The sequence below is a fragment of the Rhinatrema bivittatum genome, chromosome 8, assembly GCF_901001135.1.
Source record: "Rhinatrema bivittatum chromosome 8, aRhiBiv1.1, whole genome shotgun sequence".
In the NCBI taxonomy this organism is placed as follows: domain Eukaryota; kingdom Metazoa; phylum Chordata; class Amphibia; order Gymnophiona; family Rhinatrematidae; genus Rhinatrema; species Rhinatrema bivittatum.
This window is the reverse complement of record NC_042622.1, coordinates 273,147,603-273,173,305: the sequence shown is the minus strand read 5'-3', so window position 1 is coordinate 273,173,305 and position 25,703 is coordinate 273,147,603. Positions and strand designations below refer to the sequence as shown.

Below are 25,703 nucleotides of genomic sequence, written 5' to 3'. Positions count from 1 at the left end.
GCCATTCCTTGCAGAAAGGTCACAAAAGATTGAGTCCTCAGGGTTACAGAAAGTGGATACTGTTAATGCTTCCTTCATCTTCTGGTAAATCACCATTGTTTAGTCTCCTATTTGGACCACCTTTGATAACCCAATCAAAGTAGTACCTTTCCCAGTGGACTTTATTGCTTCTTTCTCCTGAAGAGTGTGGTTCTACTCCCATTATCCTTCTAATCTTTCAGGATACAGAGCAGTTGAGTTCTACACCCCCCCCCCCCCCCCCCGCCCATTTTACAAAGGCTATTCAGGGTGGTGTTCCTGGAGAAGTTAAAGATGAGCACCCCTCACTCCACCATGACATGTTTCAAAACAGGGAGGTGGATGAATGCTCAGAAGCTGATGGAATGCTAAAATCTGGCTGTTTGGTTGCTTGAAAGTCTGTACTAATTTGATAGTGCTAGTAACATACTTAGACTACAGAGGAACTTGTATTTGCCCATGCCTAAATGAAAGGCTGGTGTCAAGGTCTGTTAAACGTTTTCAGTTCTTAAATGTTGCTTCAGGATGTGGATAGTTTTGATGAAGGAAAGCACATTTTTCCCATTAGTTCAAGTCAATTATGTGTCTTGAGCCATATGGTACAGCAGGGCTTTTAGTCCTCTTATGTATTCTAAACCTGAGAGCTCTCCATCAGCTCACTGGATTCAGTCACATTATATCTGTTACATGTTTTGTATGATTTTCTCTGTGATAAACATGGTTCTTCATGCATAGCTAAATCTGTTGGACTGGGGAATGCACCTCCTTCCAGTTTCTCTTGTATCCGGTGTCGCTGGTTCCTTCTCTAAATAAATATTATGGGAACAGGTTTTTTCCCGATAAACCTCTTGGAGGTGAGAACCATTCTGCTTTGCACTACAGGTACACTCATGCAAGGGATGGAATGGTTGATCCAAACCAATAGAAATTGTAGTTTATGTAAGTAAGGAGGCACAGGGTCTGTGACCTTCAGCCAAAGCTCAACAGATTAAGTATGAGCTCTTGGTTGTAAGGCCTTCCTTCATGGAACAGACCTTCCCAGAGTGACTTGTTAGTGACTAACCTTACAACCTATTAGATGAGTTGTCCTTTCAGGCCCTTGTCAGTCATCCTTCTTTCTTCTTAAGCTGAAAAGTGTCAAAGCTGAATAGTTGGCATCCTACAGAGCGAACAGATCCGATCTGGCCCATTTTTGGCTAACGTGGAAGGCATACCTATCATCTGTGACTTTCGTGGTGGCAAGAACCCTTCAGAAAGTTCTTAGGTTTGGGCTAGCTTTTCCTCATTGTCCATAGCATGACTCACTCAAGGTGTGTTTCTCTCCCCCCCCCCCCCCCCTTTCCAGATATCTCATCCAGTAGTTGATCCTCCTGCTGATTCTTCCGTGTCAAACTCACTCCTACCACAAGGGGAAAGGTTGTCATACTTTATGAATCTTCCCTTGCTCAATCTAATGGCAAGGGAGATCATAGCATCTTCTATTTGATGAGGAGGCTGTATGGATTTAGGTGTTGGATATTTTCATCCAAGTACCAGGTGGGCCCTCTTTCCCTTCTTTTCTACCAAGGATCTACATCAGTACTTCTCTTGCACCAGCAAATCTCAATGCTTTATCAATGCTGCTGCGACTTGCTTCTTCCAAGTACAAGAAATACTGTTCTCACATCATTGGATATCACAATTTATGGAGATTTTGTTGGCTCCTAAATCCTCCAGTTTTGAAGCTACCTGTGTTGTGACCTCGTGGTCAAGCTACTAAAGTTGGTGATATCTCAACTTTTTTAAGTCCACTATATGACCTAAAATGCCATTTGGACTAGCATCCTCCCTGTTGGCCTTCACAAAATGGCCATGATGGCAGTGCATCTTCGCAAACTTGGGTGTGCATGTTTCCTTTTCTGGACAATTGGCTAATCAAGAGCTCTTTTCTGGAAGGGGCTGAGGAATCCATGCACGCGACCATCTGGGTGCTGGAGTCACTACGGTTTATCATCAACTACCCTAAGTCCCATTTCAGCCTGTCACCTCATTTGGAATTCATTGGAGCTCTGCTAAACACGGCTTAAGCCAAGACATTCCTGATGCAGAAGAGGCCGATCACCATAATGGCCATTGTGGCAAAGATCCAAGCAAGCCAGCAGATATCAGCTTGGTATGTGTTGAGGCAGTTGGGCCACAAAACTGCAACTGTAAATGTTACTGCCATAGCACACCTGTTCATGAGAAGGTCCAGGGGCCTCAGGCCACTCAGCTCTTTGGGACTGCATCAAAGTCATTCCTGGACTCTTTTTGTCCTGGTGGTGAGATTTCCAATTTGATCTGGGTGATTTTCAAATTCCTCTGGTGCAAATTGTTCTGACAACCAATGCATCCACCCTGGGATGGAAAGTGCTTGTAGATGGGCTCAGCACTCAGGGTCTTTGGTCCGCCCAGGAACATAGGTTTCAAATCAATTTCCTGGAGCTCTGGGTGATGCAGTACGAACTATGGACTTCCAGAGATTGGCTGTCCAACAAAATTAAGGTGTTCCAGGTGGACAATCAAGTGGCGATGTACAAGCTCTTAGTTCCTGTGTCACAAAGCGGTCCAGATTTGGTCGAGGGCCCTCTCTCACAGGATGGTTCTCAGGGTCACACATCTGGCTGGTCTGGAGAATGGGGTAGCAGATAGACAAAGTTCATCCTTCAGATCCTATGATTGGTCCCTGGACCAAGGAATAGTGAATCAGATCTTCCATCTCTGGGGGACTCCTGGAGGTGGATCTGTTCAGAATCCCTTGAAATAGGAAGGTCCTTCTCTTCTGTTTCATATAGAGGGGACACAGCAAAGTAGCCTCAGATGCTTTTGCCCTCCATTGGGGCCAGGGTCATCTTATATGCATATCTTCTGCTTCCACTGGTAGCGAAGACTTTGAAGCTCAGGAAGTACAAGGAGAGTATGATTCTCATAGCTCCCACTGGCCGAGACAGATTTGGTTTCCACTTCTCCTGGAATTATCCAGCCGGAAATCAATCAGACTTGGACTTCCCCAGTTCTCATCATTCAGGATCAAGGCAGGTTGTGGCATCCCAACCTCCAGGCCCTCTAGGCTCACAGCTTGAGAGAATTATTTAATTTAATTATTAAAATGTATTAATTGTGTTACAGATACAGTTTGGATTGCCTGAAGCACTATACAAAATCATAAATCATAACAGTCTGCAACCATGAAACATAAATATAAATACCATAAAATCCTTAATCCCCATTTCAGCCCATCACATAATTCTTCCAACTTAACCATCACTAATCATTAGCCACATTTTTAATTTCTTTTGAAACTTTATCAGCTCACTTTCCTCTCTAATCTCCAATAGCAATTCATTCCATATTTTAGGGATATATATCTATCTTGCACTCGTCTGTAAAGGTGTGACTTGGTCGCATGTACTTTCCACTGCTGTCTGGACAACTTGTACAGAAGAGTTTTGAAACATAGTGTGTCGGTAAGCTTTAGTAGATGGCAGCTGTAATTGGAATGCTTGTGCTCTGAAGTCTGTTTGGTTGTTTCCATCATAATTGGTTGATCCTGCAACCCCTCAACCTCTGAGGATGTCTCGTGCCTTCGTATCTTACAGAAAGCCTTCCACCAGAGTCTTTGGGCTGAAGTGGAGAAGGTGTTCCATGTGGTGTGAGCAAAGGGCCCTAGACCTTTTCTGCTGCTTGACTACCTTCTATATGTCTCTGCTGGTATCAAGACCAACTCCATTAAGAGTTCATCTTAATGCAATTGACGCATATCACCACAGTGTAGAAGGCAGCCTATAGTTGCACAGTTCATGCTGGGTGGGGATGCTTCTTTTGAAACTTCCCTTATGGCCTCCCAATGTGTTCTGGGCCCTCAAAATGGTGTTAACTGAGTTGATGAAAGAACATAAGAAATTGCCATGCTGGGTCAGACCAAGGGTCCATCAAGCCCAGCATCCTGTTTCCAACAGAGGCCAAACCAGGCCACAAGAACCAGACAATTACCCAAACACTAAGAAGATTCCAAGCTACTGATGCAATTAATAGCAGTGGCTGTTCCCTAAGTAAACTTGATTAATAGCCATTAATGGACTTCTCCTCCAAGAACTTATCCAAACCTTTTCTGAACCAAGCTACACTAAGGGGCAGATTTTAAAAAATTATGCCCGTGCGCACTTCTGTTCGCGTGACCAGTGCAAACAAAAATACGCCGGATTTCAACAGATACGCGAGTAGCCGCTTGTATCTCTTAAAATCCGGGTCGGCGCACAGCCTGCCTCCGTTCCCTCCGAGGCTGCTCCGAAATCGGAGCGGCCTCGGAGGGAACTTTCCTTCCACCCCCCCCCCCCCCCCCCCCTACTTTGTTCAAAAAGTTACGCCTGCCTGCTCCGGGCCGGCTGCCAGCGCCCCATGTTCCTGTCCGGGGGCTGGTCCGGAGGCTGCGGCCCCGCCCCCGGAACACCCCCGATGACGCACCGGCCACGACACGCCCCCCCCCCCCCCCCAGGAAAGCCCCAGGACTTAAGCACGTCCCGGGGCTTTGCGCTCGCCGGCAGCCTATGCAACATAGGCTCGGCACGCGCAACAGGAATGCAAAAGCTCTTTTTGAACTGTTGCATTCCTGTGACCTGAAGTACCTGAATTGGAAGGTTGTATTTTTGGTAGCAGTCACTTTAGCGCACAGGGTCAGTGAGCTCTAGGCCTTAGTAACGTATCCCTAACACTAAGTTTGTTCACAATAGGATGGTCTTGTCCACACATACTAATTCTTGCCTAAGGTGTTGTCACTCTTCCTTCTTAATCAGTCAGTGGTCCTAACATTTTTTCCCAGACCTCATGCTCACCAAAGTGAGCAAGTCCCTCACAATTTGGACTGCAAAAGCCTTAGCCTTCTGTCTGGAGTGGACAGAAGCCCATAAGACAATCCACCCAGCTTTTTTTCTTCTTTTGATCAGAGCAATCTGGAGATCACCGTTGCCACAGACAATATCCAGTTGCTAGCAGACTGCATCTCCTTTTGTTATGCCTAGATGGGATTTTATCTTGTGAGTTATGTCAAGGCTCACTCTGTCCGAGCCATGGCAGTGTTGGTGGCCCACTTGTGAGCAGCCTCCATGGAGGAGATCTGCAAGGCTGCAACGTGGAGTTCCATTCATTCGTTCACATCACATTACTGTTTAGACAGGGATGGCTGACATGACAATAAGTTTGCCCAGTCTGTCCTTTGGAACTTGTTTGAGGGTAGAACCCAACTCTGTTCCCATTGGTTTTTGTTCAAGCTGCCCCCTGTTCCCAACAAAACATTGTTATGCTTATTAGCACTTTGTGGTGTTGGTCCCCACTTTTGTTGGGGGCAGCCTGTAGCTAGGGGCTCCCCCATGTGTGAGGACTGTCATCTTGCTTGTCCTCGGAGAAGGCAGAGTTGCTTACCTGTAGCAGGATGTCTGTCCTCATGAGACCTGCCCACCTCCCATGGGTTTGGCTCTCCACTATGTGTGTTTTAATTCTGTTAGACTGAAGGGACCCCGTGTGGAGATATGGTACAATGCACATTTGGGCATGCTCAGAGAGGCTCAGTCATAGTTCTAGAAACGTTTCCGTGCCAAGCTCCATTGGATGTCACCCATGTGTGAGGACCGACATCTGCTGTCCTCTGAAAACACCTGTTACAGGTAAGCAACTCTCTGGGTAGCTGTGACCATTTTGTTTCTTGTCCAGCTGGCTAATGGGCTGTATCTCACACTGCCATGTATTCACTGGCCTTCTGGTTAGACTTTGTCAATGCTCGAGTCAGAGCCTTACACTTTTGTTCCTCTCCTGAGAATTGTCTCCATTGCAGTCATCTGTAAAGGTGTGACTTGGTCACATGTACTTTCCACTACTGTCTGGACAACTTGTACAGAAGAGAGTACTTTTATTTATTTAATTCTTTTTATATACCGACCTTCATGACAGGGGTCATATCAAATCGGTTTACATGAAATAAGGGGTAAACATTTTATCAACCATTTAACAGTAGAATAATCAGAGGAGGTATAAAGTTACATATAACAAGGAGATCAAACTTGGGAATAGAAGAAAGAGAAGTAGAGAGGGATAACCATTGTGATTAACGGAATTCGCTATGTAAGATGACAGGTAGGCTTGAGATGTAGAGTTCCGAAATTGAATAGATTAAGGAAAAGCTTGGCTAAATAGCCAGGTTTTAAGTTTTTTTCGAAATGTTTGTAGGCAGGGTTCCTGTCTGAGGTCAGGAGGTAAATTGTTCCAAATAGTGGGTCCTGCTATCAAGAATGCTCGTTCTTTGGTTGCGGTGTGGTGTGAAGTTTTGTTAGGAGGCACATGGAGAGATCCTTTGTATACAAGCAGTCTGGTATAACCTGTTTGGCAGTCATCTGCTCTCCATGGTGGGATCTGGGTTGCTTTCCAGTAATTGCTGTGCTGCAACCCTCATGTTGGGATTCCCCACATGTCATGGCTAATTCAGCCCTGCTTGTCAATGGAGAAAGCAAACTTGCTTACCACAAACAGTGTTCTCTGTAGACAGGGTGAATTAGCCATGCTTATTATACTCCCTGGAGAGTCAACTACCTAGCTAGATTTAGTTCTAATATCGGATGAGGGGCTTGCGAGTCAATGTGTGGGAACTTGTGCATGTGCTCAGTAGCAAAAGCTCTACTGAGCTTCAGAGATGGGTTCATCCGATGACATCATCCATATGTGTCATGACTAATTCATCCTGCTGTCTACAGAGAATACTGTTTATGGTAAGCAAACCTGCTTTATTGCTTTTCTACTTCTGCCTGGCTGAGGGGCAGCCATGCTTTCTTTTTTTTGTTTCATCCTAGTGGCATCTGTACCATCCTTTAGGCTTGGTTCCATGTTAACAGGGTGGCCTTAAGGTGTAATGAGGATGACCATCTTTGGACCTATGCTCAAAAGGGGCCTCCACATTTCTCACTTGAGGTGTACATGGCAGCTAGCAACTTATGATCTGGCAATAGTTCCCACCCACCCCACACACCAGTCAGTGACTCAGGCCATGTTTTTGGCATGCTCTACCCTTAGGGTATATAATGCCTTTTTCACTTACCTCTGTCCCCATACCCCTTCAAGATCCTGCTCTGCTTGGTAAGGAAAACTCATATTCTTAGTATTGCACATATCTAGTAGCACTATAAAATGATTAGTAGTACATTCAGTCAAGGAGAAATATGGTTAGGGCCCAGTGTCTTCCACACAGTGGAAGACACTGGGTCTGTTCTGCAATCCAGCTGAGCGGTGACGCTTCATGGTGCCTCTGCTGTTTCCTGCTATGCAGGCCTGACTAGCACATTGAAGTTCATGGCACTATATTGTACTGTGGCTAAAGCATGTGTCTAGCCTTGTCAGCAGGAGACATACAGCATGAAGTTCCACTATTCTCCTATAGGTTAGAAGAAAGCATTAGCCTTGGGTTTGGGAGGGGGAGGGAAAGGAGAGTATTGACCTTGGATGGGGGGAGGGAAGAAGGAGAGAAGATCGATTTAGGGAAAATGGAGGGTAATCAGAATCAAAAATAGAGGAGAGATGGGGGAAGTGGTTGGACGGGGTAGATGGAGCAGGATAGAAAGAATGGGGGAGGTAACAAGGAAAAGAAGATATGAAGGGGATAGGACAGAGGGGGTTAAAGATCCAGGGTTGAAGGGAAGGAAAAAGAAATAGAGGGGATTGCTGGAGGAATGAGAGGTTGTGTGGTGGTGATTCATTGAGAGGAAAGGCAGGGAGTGGAACTGGGAGCAGGGTTGCCAACTGCCCCTTAAAGAAAAAGAAAACACATGGCTCTGCCTGTAATTTAGTTAGGCTGGCTGTAAATCTGTCATCTTTCCCTGCAGCCATGGCTCAACCACATGTCTTTCATTCCCCTCTGGTGTCATAGGAGCTGGAATTCATGTGTCTGCTGTGTTCAGTTGACAAGTGACAGTAGCCATTGGGCAAGAAGAGGATGCTTCAAGGGTAGAGGTCAAGCAGGCAGGTGATCTCCCTTGGACAAGACACCCCCACCACCAACACAAATAGAGTAGCTAAAATGAAATCTGCTAGACAAGTAAGCAGGGTAGCCAGTCCTTGAAAAATCACAATCTGTCAGACTCTCAGTAAAACGTTTTGGGAGTTAGGAACCTTGACTGTGAGAGAAAGGCCTGAGATACTGGAAGGAGAAAAAACTGCTGAAAGGGAAAGAGGGAATGTCAGAGATGGAGGCAGGCAAGAGAAGAGAGGACAAATTTACATATATAGTAATGATGGAAGTAAAGAACCAAATGGCCCATCCAAGTTGCCCAGCAAGCTTCTTATGGTAGTATCTGCTGTGCAGGTTACCCCTTGTTTCTCAAGGGTAGAAACTGTCACTCCATGCAGTTATCCCTATGCCATGATGATCTATAAATTTACTGTTCCCTGTACGTAATCCACGAGGACTGGTTATGCATCTCTACCAGCAGATGGAGACTGAGCTGTACTGACATCAACCCACCAGTATTCTGTCTCCAGCAGATGGTGGACATGCATCTCCCCACTGGGGATTGCTTAAAAACATTTTTTTAAAGGAAAAAAGGAGGAAATTTAATTTCTCGTTCTCCTGTGGTGATACTATATGGTCCCTCCCTTAGTTGAGTTTCCCTGAGGTGATATCTGTGGATCCCTCCCTCAGTAGACTGCCTTGGTCTGGTAGCTGGTTTTCTGGCGTGGACTTAGCTGTAGAAAGAGAAGCTGAGAGGCTAGTGAGTGCATGAAGCTGAATGTAGTAGTGAAGGCCTTTGCCCTCTCCCCCCACAGCCGGAGACAGACTCCATACTTGGCCAGGATGGGCTAAGCTCAAGTAGTGTGTGTGTGTGGGGGGGGGGAGCAGGGGAAGAATCCCTTTCCCCTTCTGGTCTCTGAACCTTGGCACGTCGATATGACGTTCATTCCTGCCTCCGAGGGAGCTTGGGGATTTGTAGCAGTTTGGCGGGTTGAGCAGTCTTTTGGCTAGACCCTGCTCTCAGGTTTTACTCAGTCGCCACATGGTAGGCCATGGAAGTGTTCATGTGCTTTTCTACATGCAAGTCTGCCACAAAAATGTCTGACAGTTTGTGCTTGTGCGCTCAGGTGGGCGCCTTACCTGGACTGCGTAATGGGCACCTAAATTTTGGGTGTCCGTAGCATGCACTTATTGGACAGCTTGTTTTTTGGGTGCCCTATCCAGGCTTGCTTGTGCAGTTGGGCGCACAATTGTCACATCTTTGGGAGTGTGCTACTAGTGGGTGTTTATGCATGGCACCAGTAGCAAAGAAGCCTAAGCACCTTACGCTTTGTGCTTGCCATATTCGAACATCTCAGTCTGGCATCCCTTGTAAGTTGTCAGTGCTGCTTGGAGGCTCAGGGAGTGCTATCTCCAGCTGACTTTGCTGAGCCTGGCCCTCACCTGGAGTACTGGGTTCAGTTCTGGAGACCATACCTCCAAAAAGACAGAGACAAGATGGAGGCGGTCCAGAGAAGGGCGACCAAAAAGGTGGATGGTCTTCATCGAATGACTTAGGAGAGATTGAAGAATCTAAATATGTACACCCTGGAGGAAAGGAGGAGCAGAGGTGATATGATACAGACTTTCAGATACTTGAAAGGTTTTAATGATCCAAAGACGACGACAAACCTTTTCCGTCAGGGGAAAAAAATCAGCAGAACCAGGGGTCACGATTTGAAGCTCCAGGGAGGAAGACTCAGAACCAATGTCAGGAAGTATTTCTTCACAGAGAGGGTGGTGGATGCCTGGAATGCCCTTCCAGAGGAAGTGGTGAAGACCAGAACTGTGAAGGACTTCAAAGGGGCGTGGGATAAACACTGTGGATCCATAAAGTCGAGGACGTGAATGAAGAGTGGGTGGCTCGCGAGAATGACGGCTACTACCTGGAGATAATACCCGTATTCAATAAACATACACATGGTTAATGCGACTCGAACATTGCTCTAAGCTTCAATGGCAAGAGGAAATGTGGAAAAAAGGATTTGTATTCACAAAAAAGCGGGGGAGTAGCTTGCTAGTTACGGCAGCTACTACCCCAAACCAAATAAGCCTGATACTTCACTTTCAATGCATATCCAGCATAACTCTCTGCTTCAATGGCAGGGGGAATGAAGAAAGGTGGATCTATATGCAGACAACAACCAACAAGGACTGAGTTGTTTAGTCTGGGTAAACAAATAGGCATGGGTGTAGCTTGCTTATTGCGGCGGTTACTACCCCTAACTAAGCTAGATATTTCACTTAGATGCAGTTCCAACACTGCGCGCTCATTAATGGTGGGGGTGGAAGGGAAATACAACCAAAAGGTTACTAAGAGCCAAGAGTAACAGATAAGTATGAGAAACAAAAAGTGCGAAACTTGCTGGGCATACTGGATGGGCCGTTTATTCTTCTTCTGCCGTCATTTCTATGTTTCTATTATGCAGGAATGGGACCGGAGGGGGACCTGTCAGATGTTTCACTTGGTTTTGGGGCTTCCCTAACTTCTTAGCAGGCGCCAACTTCTCAGTGGGCACAGGACCAATGTCCCATGGTTTTGGTACGGATCCTTCTACCCTTTCTTGGGTGGAATTTTTTTCAAGGGCTGCAGTCCTTTCTTCAGGCACAGTCCGTGGAGCCAGCCAAACCTAAGAGTTCAGAATTGCAGACTGTGAATCCCTGCAGGCCTGGTGCTGTGGCTGAGTGTCTGAGTATGTCTAGACTTGCTGCAGGTCACGCTGATAAGGGCCCAGATGGCAGAGGATGAAGGCGATCCTTACTTCTGGGGAAATTCCTCCGGGGTTGAAACCATATAGAACAATGTTGCTGGCTCTGATCTCCTGTACACTGAGAATGCTAAGTGTGCCGGGTGCTGATTCCTGCCGGAGATTTGCATTCAGAAACTGATGGCACAGGTGAGACTGTCGACAAACAATATGCCCTACAGTATGGTCTTATCTTAGGGTGCTCAGGTTGATGGCTGGTTCCATGTGTAAGGGCGCATATGTCCTCTTCAGCATACAGTGCTTGCACATTGGCGTCCATTGTCTCAGGAGTACTTGATTCTGCTTCAGTTTCCAGTGCAGATCAGCATCCAGCTGCAGTGATGGTTGCAAGTAGATCTAACAAAGGATGTTCTCCCCCCCCCCTCCTCCTTACGACCACCGGACTGGCTAGTACTCGTGATGGGTGCGAGCCTCCAGGGTTGGGGGGCTCATTGTCAGGAGTTGACAGTGCAGGGGTGCTGGAGTACAGAGGAGTATCTCTGGAGCATCAGTTGGCTGGAAGCCTGTGATCGGTTGGCATGCTTGCAAATCATTGACCCACTGCAGGGTTGAGCAGTCCGAATGTTGGACAGTGTGACAATAGTGGCTTACATCAATTGCTAGGGAGGAACAAAGAGCCAGCAAGTGTCGCAGGAAATAGCCCAACTCATGGAATGGGCGGAAGTACATCTTCAGGAGATCTCAGCCTCACACATTGCAGAAAAAGACAGTGTAAGTGCAGACTTTCTCAGCAGACAGTCTGAATACAGAATGGGAATTGTCAAAGAAGCATTCCAGTTCATAATGGGCCACTGGGGTCCTCCTGTTTCTAGGCTTGCCGGCAACACACAATGTGAAGGTTCCTCGCTTCTTCAGTCACAGGAAAGATCTGAAGTGTTTGGGCATTGAGGCCCTCGTGTAGGCATGGCCAGAAGGCAAGAATCTATATGCCTTTTCCCCATGGCCCTTGTTGGACAGAATGATTCAGTGGTTCAAGAGACACACAGGATTGGTGCTTCTGGTGGCATCAGATTGGCCCGGGAGGGCTGTGGTATGCAGATCTGCAGAAGCTTGTGGTCGACTCTCCTCTCAGGTTACCAGTCCACAGGGATCTGTTATGGCAGGGGCCTAATCTTCTTGAAGATCAGCCTTGATTTTTGACTTGTGCCTTGATGGGGCTCAGTTGCAGAAGCATGGATAGTCCACTGCTGTGATTTCCACTTTGCTTTGAGTGCAAAGGTTCTCCACTTCCTTAGCCTATGCTCGAGTTTGGCGAGGTTTTTAAGCTTCAGGTGAGGAGCAAGGGGTTCATCCTCATTTAGTTAAAATCCCTTTCAGTTTAGATTTTTTTGCAGGAAGGGTTGTTTAAGGGTTTTGCTCTTAATTCCTTAAAGATACAGGTGGTTATTCTTGCCTGTTTTCGAGGTCACGTGAATGGTGAACCCTTGTCTGCCCATCTGGATGTGGCCTGGGTCTTGAAAGGGGTGAAGCATCTTCATCCCCCCTTGTGATTGCCGGTGCCCTTGTGGAGTTTTAATCTGGTTCTGGATTTTCTGGCGGGTCCCACCTTTTGACCACTGCATAGTCTCTCCTTGAGGTTATTAGAGAACAGTGTTATGCGCATAGAGGTCCGAATTGTGGGCTCTGTCTTGCTGGAACCATTCCTGTGAGTGACTCTGGGGGCGGTCCTGCTGCGAACTGTTCCATCTCCTTTTCTGAAGGTGGTCTCGGATTTTCAATTTAATCAATTTCCCTGCCGACGCTGGACAGGGAGAGAAGTGGATGAATACAGTCTGTTATGGACCTTGGATGTCAGGCGGCATATCTTGAGGTGTTTGGAGGTTTCTAAACCCCTCAGGAAGATGGACCGGCTATTTTATACTCCAAGGTCAGGGTAAACAGGGTGAGCCAGCATCACAGACTACAATAGCCCGCTCGATTAAGGAGGTTGTCATGGCCGCTGATGTGGATACCGAGCTGCTTTTGCCTAGTCAGGTTAGGGCTCATTCCACTAGGGCTCAGGCAGTATCATGGGTGGAGATTAGATTGTCTCCTGTTGATTTGCAAAGCTGTGATGTGGTCTTCCTTTCACGCCTTTTATTTATTTAATTTATTTAAAGTTTTTCTAGACCGACATTCGTTGGGAACATATCGGTTTACAAGTAACATGAATTGCAGCGAATTGGCTTTACAAAACTGCATTTCAACATAATGGGAGGGAGAGATTAAAAATGGGATGAACTGCGTAAATAAATCGGTGCTAGAGGTACAGTAATATACAATATAGTAGAGAACATATTTACAAGGAAGTTGGGTGAGAGCAAATAGCTGCTCAGGGATATATTGTGGATACGGTGAGGTTGCGAAATGCTTTGAAGGAGGGGGGAGGCTGGTGCGGAGGACAGGAGTGTAGAGAGGCAGGGGTTCTTGCTGAGCGTGCGAATGGGAGTGGTTCAGGAGACAGCCAGGTTTTTAGTTTTTGTGAACCATGTTCTTGGCGTAGGTCAAAAGGCATAGTATTCCGTAATGGTGGTCCTGCAATGGATAATGCATGCTCTTTCGTAGAGATATGGTGAGTGAGCTTAGGAGAGGGTGTGTGTAGGGTTGCCAGATAGTGAGATCTGGTGGGTCTGTTGCAGCTGCGGAAAGTGAGTGAGTTATTGAGCCAATGCATATTCTTGTTGTGTAAGGTTTTGTATATGAGGGTGAAAGTCTTATATTGGATATGATATGGGATCGGGAGCAGTCCCGGGAGGACACAGTCTTATATTGGATATGATATGGGATCGGGTGCAGTCCCGGGAGGACACAGCCTTCACACGTGTGGTGTTGATCGGACCACACGCAGCCTCTACCCTGTTCGGGAGTAGCTTTGGTACATCCCAGTGGTCGTGGAATAAACCTGTCTGAATGCTAGGAAAGGAAAAATTACTATTTATCTATAAAAGTTTCTAAATAAAAAAATAAAATAAATAATTTTGTTTTCTTTAATGAAGACAGATTAATCCCCCTTCCTGCCCTTGGCTGCCAGATGGTGGTGCTATTGTCCTCCTCCTGAGTGGCTGTGTTTCCAGGGATTACTGATATGTCAGATCCAGTTCGGTGATATTGCACTCCTTGTATGAACTCAATGTTTTCCTGTTTTTTATTATTTTTTTTCAATTTATATACCGGTATTCAAAATATCATACCAGTTTACATTCTAAAACAGTAAATTGCATTCTAAAACAATAAGATACATCAAAAATTAAAACAGTATTCATAAAATATTCAAATCTAATATACATTAATTTAAAAAAATAAAAAATAGCATCGGGAACAAAATGTCAAAGGAGAACAAGGAAATCTAAAGGAAAGGACTAGTTTACCGTTCATTTTCCTTGTTCTCCTTTGACATTTTGTTCTCCAAATGCAAGATTAAATAAATGTGTGTAATTTTTTTAAAACTTGAAAAAATTGGCTCTAATCTCAGATCGCTTGGTAGCTCATTCCACATACAAGGACTGGCCAGTGACGGCGCTCGTCCTCGTACTTTTTTTGGGTGTGCTAATTTTGGTGATGGAATTGCTAGTTGTCCTTGGTACTTTGCTCTCTTCATCTGTAGCCGAAATGAGGCATTAAATCATTTGTTTTTATCATTAAAAATAGCTTTATGAATTAAACACACTTAAACTGAACTCCTAACTGAGGCAGATCTTCGCAAAATTGTCTACGCGAGGTACCATCTGTGCATCTAGCGCATTTATCTACCACCAGAGATACATCCTTTTCTGTAGCTGCCCCAGTGGTGTGGAATCTCCTTCCTTTTGAACTCAGTGTCATTGATAATCAAACAAATTCAGACGTTCACTGAAAGACGTCTTGCTCCATCATGCTTATGATATCTGTTAATTACTTTTTTATGGAAGCTTGTGATTATTGCATATAGAGTAAGTGCATCTCTGATTTTGAATATGACTGATGTTTGTGGATATTGAGGATTGTTTTTAACAATTGCTTACATGTTTGAATATGAGTAATGTTTGTTCACACTGATCAATGTTCTCAATTATCTACATGAAATTCATGGTATGTTTTGTGTCCTTTAATTATTTTTATGCATGTATTTTTTTTGTAAATCGTCTTGACCATTTGTGAAAGGCGGTCAAATTTTAATAAATGAAATGAAAATAGTTATGATCATTTATTTATCAAATGTTTCTATTCCATCGTTAAAACATAACATAAGAACATGCCATACTGGGTCAGACCAAGGGTCCATGAAGCCCAGCATCCTGTTTCCAACAGTGGCCAATCCAGGCCATAAGAACCTGGCAAGTACCCAAAAACTAAGTCTATTCCATGTAACCATTGCTAATGGCAGTGGCTATTCTCTAAGTGAACTTAATAGCAAGTAATGGACTTCTCCTCCAAGAACTTATCCAATCCTTTTTTAAACACAGCTATACTAACTGCACTAACCACATCCTCTGGCAACAAATTCCAGAGTTTAATTGTGCGTTGAGTAAAAAAGAACTTTCTCCGATTAGTTTTAAATGTGCCCCATGCTAACTTCATGGAGTGCCCCCTAGTCTTTCTACTATCCGAAAGAGTAAATAACTGACATTAACCTGTTCTAGACCTCTCTTGATTTTAAACACCTCTATCAACGGTTTACAAATTGTAACATACATAGGATAAAACATGTATTGTTTAGTTGTCCACAGTTAACTTTGGCAGAGAATACCAGTGGGCTGATGTGACTGCAGGGGTGTGTATGTATATATATATATATATATATATAATCTCCATCTGCTCCTAGAAGTGCATAGCTCTCTGGTCATGGATTAACCTGTCTTCATTAAAGAAAAGGGAATTATCAGATTAGTAATTTCTCCCTGATGTGCTTTGCTTATGGACTTGGCCATAGAAGCAGTCCTGTGCTTGGGCTGTAGTGACAGAAGGTATGAGGAAAGAGAAGATGACAGTGGAGAAGGAAAGCAATGTAAATCAAGAGGAAAAAAAATGTAAATGCTGAATTGGGAGAGAATAAAAAAAGTAAAATACATTTTTTAAAAATAATCCAGACACAGACATTAGAATTTATCTTCCTAATATTGGCTTTACATGTTACATAAACCTTTTTGCAAATTCATGCAAATATACCACAGCTGCTGCTAAATTTACCCCTTAGGTGCCTCAGGAAATTGGCTCTGAACTATTGTCACTATTGCAAGCCTGGAAAATCAGATTTTATCTGTTGGTGGCCCTGTTTTCAAGGAGGCAGTTTCTTAAATTTTGAAAAATTTCCCAAAAGCAAGAAGCACAAACAAAGTGTGGGGTTATTGAGCTACAGGGGTAGAGGATGGATAGTCTTAAGATTTATCCAACAAGTGTGTAGCGCTGCATGTCTAGTTCACATTTCTGTCCACATCTCTGCAGGCTTCAGTGACTCGTTTTTGTTTTACTACATTCACCTTCTCTGATCTCTGCTTGGGTTTCGGTTCCAGGTAATGGTAATGCCGGAAGGAGCAGAAACTGTATCCAGGCCCAGCCCAGACTATCCAATGTTACCCACAATCCCACTTTCTGCCTTCTCTGATCCGAAGAAAACCAAACCATCTCATGGTTCAAAGGTCAGTGGGGTTAAGGCATCTTTAATAATAATAATAATAATAATAATAATAATAATAATAATAAAAAAGAGTGATTTCTAGTGAGGTGCTGGGTACTACCTTTATAACTCAAATGATTGTGAAACCTCATTCTTCAAAGAAATATGTTCAGACTCTGTGTGAATGCATTTATACCATGTTTGCTGGAAGACTGTATTGCATGCTTGACTGTTTAAAAAAAAAAAAAAAAAAAAAGCTCAGGAGCACCCCTGGGTCGACTGTGAATGCTGCAGAGGTAGCGTTTGCAGCTCCTGTGAGGGTGTGGTGGTCATTAAGCGCAACACTCGGTGCTCAGATTTTACAGCCTATGATAGAGGCTTCCAGAAAGAACCCTTCTGCACGACCTCTGACCTCAGCACCATTGCTGCAATAACCAGGTTCAGAACAGTGTGGATGGCTTAAAACAGGGGACAAATTCCTGGGTAGTTGCGAATTAGGGCTCATAGCACCAGATCCCAACCCTGATTTCTGTTGTTTGTAAGGAGTAAGAGAAACTACAGGACCAAAATTAAAAAAAAAGATAGCCCTGCTCTGTCCTTCAAGGTCCCATCTCTGCCCTTCAGACACTATTCAAACCACACATGGCCATGTGCATTGATGTGAGGTTTGCCTTTGGCCCTTTTGGAAATGAATTTATAGAGACAGAGGGAAATATGATGGTTTGATGTTAATCGTAACTGGTCTGTCTTCCTAGCTTTTGCCAGCTGTCATCACTCAGGATATCGCAGATATTTTATTTAATTTTTTTCCCACAAATCTCCAACCAGATTTCAATACAAGAAACATTTGACCTTTCATTTGTGTGTGTTTTCCAGGAACATTGTGACTTTCTTAGAAAAACTGTTTTGACTTTTAAAATCAGGTTAAAAAGTACCTAGATTACATTAATCCTACACAGACAATACCAGCTCGAATGAACGAATTGTCAAGCAGGATGGCAGCCCTCACATGTAGGGTGATATCTGGAGCATGGCTCAAAAACTTATATCAATGTTTCTAGAACTTTGACTGTGCCTCGCTGCACATGCCCATGCATGCTATTATGCCACGCATCAACGTGGGGGCCCTTCAGTCTGTCTTGCTCTGCAGAGCCCCTAAGTCGTGTTTTTACTTCACTCCGCCTAAATCTAGGCCTCTGGAGTTTTCTGGCTGCAGGATTAATCACTGTGGGGCCCGCAGTGTTTCCCAGTAATTCCCCAAGTAGGTTTTTTGAGTGTTTTTGTAAGTTTTCTCTCAGTTTTGTAGTGGTGCACTGCTGGTGCCCAGTGGGCATTGGTCCAACACTGCAGTCAAGTCTGATTTTTGCTTCAGTTCTTTTTCAGACAGACCTGTGTAGCATATTCTAGCAATGCCCCTAGTGCAGCAGGACTAGATCTATCAAAGGCCCCCGTGATAGATGTATTCTGTTCAGGAGGCATTGCATGACGTCTTATGGGAGTTGCAGATGTGCGACATCGACTCACGGATGCCAATCTTATTTAAAACTAATGGAAACATTTTGAGCACCGGAAGACTGAGCCTTCGACATGGTGAGACCATGGAGATAGTATCATTGACATTAGAGGGACTGTCCCTTTAGTGCTGGTGTCCATCAGGGAATGCAAAGACTGGTTTGGCTCTACCCACTTGAAGGCATGGGATTCCACCTCTTCATACTGGCATCGAAGGAAGCCATCTATCCATCGGCATCTGTTCCCCCCCCCCCCCCCCCCAATAAAAGCGGACCTACAGTCAGGAGAGTCTCATCTTTCCAGAAATTTATGGGACTCTCAACAGCCTTCAACGACCTTTGTGTGGGCCACAGATACCACCTCAGTTCCAAGGAAGACATGACCATCCCTCGTGTCTCCCAGTCTGTGTTGATATTTATAATCATTGAGGAGGAATTGGAAAAGATCAAGGGCACTGGGGCAACCCTGCTAATTTTTCAGCCACTGCTAGATTCCTATCAGCTGCCTGGCATTGAGGCATTGGCGGCATCTATGCCGGTTCCTGAAGGGGTATTGGGATCAATGCTCACTGCCCCATAGTTTTCTAGCTACTCGAGGGAGAAAGCTTCTCCGGACTGTCAACACTTCGGAATCCAGGCCCAAATACCTCTCATAGGGAGCTTGGATGAGAACCTAGTGCCTCAAGTCCTTCCCCCAGCATACCATGGGTAATCGGAGTACACATGGAGGTTTGGTTATGATTCCGGTGACCCTTCTAAAGGAAGTCATCCACTGGTCTCCCATCCTACCCTTCTGCCAGAGAGAAGGTGGTTCCCTCCCAAGGACCTCTTTCACAGGATTGGTCAGGAGAATGGCAAAGTCCATTCCATTTATTTTACAGACTGAGGAGAGACCAGAAATAAGATGCTGGACATCCTTCAGTTCGTGGAGCCCCCTAAGGGAGGCCAAGAGGACTAGAATTCCTTCCTATATTCAATAGCCGCCTCCTAGCTCTTCATGGGCTTATACATAGGGGAGAAAGAGAGAAGCAGGTGCAAGAGGTAGCTGAAATGCAGCAAGATGCTTTCTTGTTAATAGTGGAGAAGTGCCTGGGCTGTGGAAAACACATGGTCCACTTGACCTTCAATGTTTTCAAGATGGAATCGAGAGTTTCTGCTATGGGGATTAGCACCTGCAGACTCATCTGGCTCTGGGCCTCAGATCTTCATCTAGAAGTTCAGGGACAACTTGTTGACATGCCATGTACAGGAGAGAATCTCTTCAGTGATAAGGTGAAGGAGGTGGTCGCACGGATCCAGGAACACTGTGCAACTCTTCAACAGCGCTCCATTAGCACTCTAGACCCGGCCTCCTCATCTAGGGACCAGGATGGGGCAGACTCAGGAATGCTGGAGCAACATGCAGTACTGGAAGCAGGAGGATCTGTTGCTGAGGCGATCTTAGGGAGCACGGCTGGGACTCTTATACCCAGTTGCATGATATCATTGGGGTGCGCTGACACATCTGTTTCCCACCGTGGGGTCTTCAGGGGCACCGCTAGTTTTATTGTGTATGTTTTATGTTCACAGACCAGGATGTCAGTATAGGCGGATTATAAATCATATTAAAAAATGTGAATAAGATGGCCGCACACTGAGAAGCATGCCAGCAAGCTCTCCTTGGCGTTTCCTTAATTTGTTTTCCTGCTAGCTGAAAATGCCTCCTACAAAAACGTAAGGCTAGACTCACGGAAAGTGTGTCTAGCTCTTCCATACCGAGATCGAGGAGTACTTTGGCGCGTCCCCAGTTTTGGCTCCTGATGTGATGGGCGCTGCGAACGACGACCTGGAGCGGAAGCCCTTGCCGCAGGCTGATGATCTCCTTTAGCCCAGGAGTGCCGGTGATACCTTCTCCTCTGGGGACTGGACTTTCCCTGAGGGAGCAGGGAGTGCAGCAAGAGGAGGAGAGATTTGCTTTTTCACCAGCAATGTCAGATGGGAGCACAGGCAGTGGGGAAGGCTCCTGTTCTAGGGGGCCTTGGAATAATCTCTTCCATGCCTGTTGATTCGAGCTTACCCCTCTCTCCTGGGTTCAGTCGATAGAGACGACTTGAATGCCCAGGTTGGTAAATTCAAAATAACCAAACCTGCTATCCTCACCCTAGATGTGCTGTGGAATGCATTAGTCAGTCTGGAAACATCTATCTCAACGCTAACAAATGTGGTTATGGAGACTTAACAATGCTTTCAAGCTGAATTCTACTATATTAACTAATCAGGAGGGGTAAGATTTCAAATTTAGACTCTCGATGAAATGTGGTGGAAAAAATTCAGCAGCATTTAACTCACTGAAGTATTATACTCTTCAAAGATTGAGAATGCTTTACACTCTTTAAATTTGAGGATACTTAATTTTCCCATCATTAAACAGTTGGCTCCAGTTGAACTGTTTAAGAATTGTTTCCCAGATCCTAAAAATCCCGGCTACTTGTATGCCTGTAATTACTGAGGCTTATTTCCTGCCTCAAGCTCAGTCTGAAGAAATACCTGGTGATAATCCTCCTTCTGGAACGATGCTGGATTTGACTGATTTCCTTCAAAACTCCCAAGAGGTTGAAATTACACATCCAGGGGTGCTGTTAGTAACATTGTCTCTATCCGAAGAAAAAGCAAATGTTCTAGGTTTCTTTTTTTCGATGTCACTCTTTTATTATTTTATGGTCTAAAGATTTGGGTTTACCCAGATCTTATGAAGACTACTCAGTCCCAACGGGAAAAACCGTTCCGAGGTACAATCTAAGGGAGGGGATGTGTATTTCATGTTACATTACACTTGCAAATGTCTGGTAAGGTATAATAATGCTAACTGGGTTTTTTTTTCTTTAACAGATCAACTTAGGGCGCTTTTGGATACTCCATTGTAAATAACCCCCAGCTACAACTTATATATGCCGGGTCTATCTCAGCGTTTTCTTATTTTTCTTACCTTAATTATATACCGCTCGATTTCCTATTGCACCCCCCCCCCCCCACACACACACACACTTTTTTTTTTTCCTTGAAATATTTGGGGTTGTATACCTATTCCTAGGATGATTTGTAAATCTTTTTTCCTTTTGTTTTTTCTGTACACCTCAATTATACAAGGTGCTTCTTGTAATTATTTGTGAGAATGCATAAAAAAAAAGTGAATAAATAGTGTCCCACTTTGGGACTGTCCCAAAACAATCTCTATATGACTGGGCATTATGTGGCCCAAAAAGAGAAATCAAATACGGCAGTATTAGGTGGGAGTAGATGGCTTGGGGCACTGCAGAAGGTTGCAAAATCTTTCATCTCTAGTGCTGAATAGCTTTGCAGGCGGGCAAAGGGCAACAGAGGTCCTTTCACTTCTTGGTTACTGGTTATTTTTCCAGTTCTGGCATGTAATCATTAAAAGCCATTAAGATGATACCTTGAGGTTCTCTGTCTGTGGCAGTTTTTTTTTTTTTTTGCTTTTCCTGATTGTAATCTCTCAATGCGTCATAGAAGAGTCACATTCTGGCAACCCAAAGGTCTCATTAAATCGCAATGACTATCACTAAATGGCCAACCCTTGTAAAATGTTAAATATTGTCGTCTTTGTTCTTAGGATGCAGGTAAAGATAGTAATAAAATATCCAAACCCCACAAAGTAACCAAGGAGCACAGAGAGAGACCAAGGAAAGATTCTGAGAGCAAAACATCCTCCAAAGATGCTGAGCGAGAACAAAGCAAAACTTCAAAGGACTCATCCCGGAAACCAGGTGAGAATAAACTGCCCAAGGAAGAGAAGGCACCTCCCAAAGCAGCTTTCAAGGAACCAAAACTGGCTTTAAAGGAAGTGAAGCTGGAGAGCATGTCTCCCAAAGGGGGGCCCCCACCTGAAGCCAAGTCTTCAGGCAAGCGGCCATCCAATGTGGACTCGCCAAAGCCCAGCACCAAAAAGCAGAAAAAGAGCAGCTCCAAAGGCGCGAAAACCTTGCCTGCCACCTCCCCCCGCACTTCGTCTTCCTCCTACCCAGAGAAAAGGCAGCCCAAGGAGAAAGTGAACACCAAAGTGGAGAAAGTGAAGTGCGAAAGCGAAGTCAAGGAGGTGAAGAAATCGGTGGAGGTGGAAGAATCCAATTCTGAGGATGAGGCTTCCTCAAAGTCTGAGGTAAGAACGAGATCCTCCTTCGGTCAACGAGCTTGGGTGTGCATGGAATTGGAAACTATATTCTTATGCATGAGATTGCTCTTTAGATCATGTTAAAGTTTTATAATCCAACATCAAGGCCAGTGCAGTATGCATGAAAACAGAATGACATTCCCGAATCCAGCTTGAGGGCCCAATGAGTGCTCTGAGTTCCTGGGGAGGAGATCCAAATTTCATTCTTGCCTTAGCCTTCTGATCTGTGACAGGAGGAGGTTGGGAATAGTGTTGCAGTAAACGCTGAGGATACGTGTGATTAGGAAGGGAGAGCTCGTGGTCTGTTAGTGAGCAGTATTTTCTATTGTTTCCTGTTTCTCCCTTCCTTCTTTCCTCACATAGCTTCTTCAGGTCCTCCTCTTGCTTGTTTCTTCTATCTTCCAGTATTCGGCTGTCCTTCTTTCCTGCAAACTGGAATGAGGATAGCCATGGCACCAACACAACAGACAGAGAAACTTACGGAAGCTGACTGTTAGTTGTCTTGTATTATGCTAGAGGGGCATTGTGATGGAGGGTCATACTCATGGGGAGCTTAGTCAGTGGGGTGATCTGCACAGAAAACGTTTTTGTACAAAGACAGAAATGGACCACAAGCATAAAAGCCCAATTTAAGAAGTGAAATGGGGGAAAAAAACCCAGTGAATGTTTCTCCTTTTTATACCTAAAACCTAAGTGGATCATCCGTACAGAATGATCTTTTCCGGCAGGAGTCTTTCTGGTGTCCATGGGTATAGCCCTCACTCCTGAAGCATGTTTCATGACTTTATTACTTGGTGGGAGTAAGGTTTTACCTTGAAAGTGACAAGTCGTTTCTGTTTAGCCTCTGGGGGGAAGCCCTGTGTGTTTAGCTGCTCCTGGGGTTAAATCATTTTGTTTTGTACTAAATTGCTCTCTTGACATGCCAGATACACAAATTGTAATAAGAGCTTCCTCTCTATCCATCCAGACTCGTTTGGATGCATGGGCTATGCTTCCCAACCAGCAGATGGAGACAAACTAACAGGTTCAATGTCCCGTCATGAGATCCTGCCCCTCCTCAGGCTGCCAGTATTCTTTGTCTCCAGCAAACGGTAGGCGAGAATGCCATGCAGTGAGCTGAGGGATGGTTAGGCTAGCTGAAGGAATTGCACTGGGGTGAAAGTCTGGTGCCTGCGATCCAGGGAGCTTTCATTTTCTGCAGCAGGGCTTTTTAGGCTGGGAAATTGCCTCCCCTTCCCCCATCCCCTACTTCATTTGTTTCCTCCTCGGTTATAAAAAGAGGGATTAGGGCTTCCTTACTCCTGTGTAGCTTGGTTGCCTGTTGGAGCGAAGACGGACAAGAGAATCTGTGCATCGCCTTGGAGTAAAATGGGGTTCTGTGCGGATTCCCTGAATTTAGGCAGTATGGCAGTGGGGGTTAAGTAGGAGGGGGAGGGGGGAGCTATAGCAGCTCCTTTGGAGCACAGGATGGCGAGGGGGGGAGCAGGATGCCTCTTCAGATTGTGGGAAGGAGAGGAGGTGTGTGGCACATGGCGATTATTGCCCCTGGGTCATTTGGTCAGCCTCTTCTCACCGGCATGCTGCTGCACTGTAGCCAGGGCAGGTTTGTGTTTGTCTCGGCGTAGCCAAGAAAGGTGGTGGGACTCTCCTAGACAGTGGCCTTTCTGGTGAGGGCCGCCTCCTTGGGCTGGACCTGGCTAGCAGTATGGCTTCTCTTGTAGCAGCCAAAAGTTTACTGTGGCTGCAGAACTGTTGGCCAATTCCATTTTCCAGGACTAGGTTGACCAAATATATCTGTAAAAGGAATCTTTTTTTTGTTTGGTGAAGCTCTCTAAATTGGTTAAGCTTTGGGAGGAATTAAGGATTACAGGCTGCTGGAAGATAATCCAAAAAGGGTTTTGCAGCCAGTTCTGTCTAAAGTTGGTTTCAGGACTAAGCTGGGGAAGTCTTCAGGTGATTAGCTGCCTAGTCCTTTTGGAATTGAGAGGTGGTAAGGATGGAAATTCGGGTGGTGCTATGACCTCCCAGAGTTCTCAAAGGTATAGGGCCCATTCTGTGGAATAGAAGATAGACGGCCTTTTCCAGAGGTGAACATAAGCTGCCATACTGGGTCAGGGTCCATCAAGCCCAGCATCCTGTTTCCAACAGTGGCCAATCCAGGCCATAAGAACCTGGCAATTACCCAAATATTAAATAGCTTTCAAGTTACTATTCCTTACTAATTAATAGTTTATGGATTTTAATTCTAGGAACTTATCCAAACCTTTTTTTAAACCCAGTTACACTAACTGCTGTAACCACATCCTCTGGCAATGAATTCCAGAACTTAACTATGTGCTAACTTCATGGGTCCACATTACTTCAGAGCAGTGGGTTTTAGATGTCTGGGACAAGTATGCCCTGTTTCAAGACACTTTTTTTAGGTTTTCCCTTATTCCATCCAGGAGGAAGAGGCCATCTGAGTACACTCAGGGTTGGTATTTAATGTATTTTGTAGGTCGCAAGAAGGAAGAGATCTTTGCCGTATTCTAGACTGAAATAGGTCAATAGAGCTCTGAAGGTAGTGCACTTCAGGATGGAAACTCTGCAGATGGTTATAGTAGAAGTGTGACAAGGGGATTACATAATGTCTTTAACATAATTGCTATTCTGGGACAGGCTGAAGGTCCATCAAGCCCAGTATCCTGTTTCCAACAGTGGTCAATCCAGGTCATAAGTACCTGGCAAGATCCTAAACTGTAAATAAATCCCATGCTGCTATTGTGCAGTGATAAATAGTGTGTATTCTCTGTCTCCTTGGTTAATAATTTATGGTCCTTTTCTCCTCCAGGAACTTGACCAAACCTTTTTTTAAACCCAGTTACACTAACTGCCTTAACCACATCCTCCAGCAGTGAATTCCAGAGCTTAATTGTGTGAGAATTTTTCTGATTGTTTTGAAGGTGCTACTTACTAACTTAAAGGAGTGTCCCTTAGTGTTTGTATTTTTTGAAAGTGTATAACTGATTTACATTCACCTGTTATATCCCACTCATGATTTTATAGACCTTTGTCATATTCCTCCTCAGCCATCTGTTCTCAAAGGTGGACAGTTGTAACCTCTTTAGCCTTTCTTCACAGGAGATCCATTCCATCCCCTTTATCATTTTGGTTGCCGTTCTCTGTACTTTTTCCAATGCAGCTATATCTTTTTGAGATGCTGTGACCAGAACTGTACACCGTACTCTAGGTGCGACCACACTATGGAGTGATAGAGGCATGAAGACATTCTTTTATTCTCCATTCCTTTCCTAAAATTCCTAACTTGGTTTGCTTTTTTTGGACTGCCGTTTGCACACTGAGCCAAAGATTTCAAAGTTTGTCCACTAGGCTGCCCGGATCCTTTTCTTGGTTGGTAACTCCTTATACGGAGCTTTATAACTACAATGTAGGTTACTTTTCCCCATGTGCATCAGTTTTCACTTGTTCACATTAAATTTCATCTGCAATTTCATCTGCAATTTTTCACAGTCTGCTTGTGATTTAACAGCTCAGAATTTGATATCGTCTGCAGATTTGATCACCTCATTTGTTCCCCGTACCAGATTATTTATAAATATTAAAAAGTACTAGTCCCCCCAGC

The 25,703-nt window shown here is 44.8% G+C and overlaps 1 protein-coding gene across 2 annotated transcripts in view; it reads left to right on the top strand.

Moving 5' to 3' along the window:
- The window catches only part of MLLT1 (MLLT1 super elongation complex subunit), a 198,661-nt gene that overhangs the window by 83,450 nt on the left and 89,508 nt on the right, over nt 1–25,703 (top strand). For both annotated transcript variants that reach the window (XM_029610916.1, XM_029610915.1), the window contains exons 5-6: nt 16,299–16,424; nt 21,524–22,069. In XM_029610916.1, coding sequence (XP_029466776.1) covers nt 16,299–16,424; nt 21,524–22,069 — 672 coding nt within the window. The remainder of the gene's footprint in view (nt 1–16,298; nt 16,425–21,523; nt 22,070–25,703) is intronic.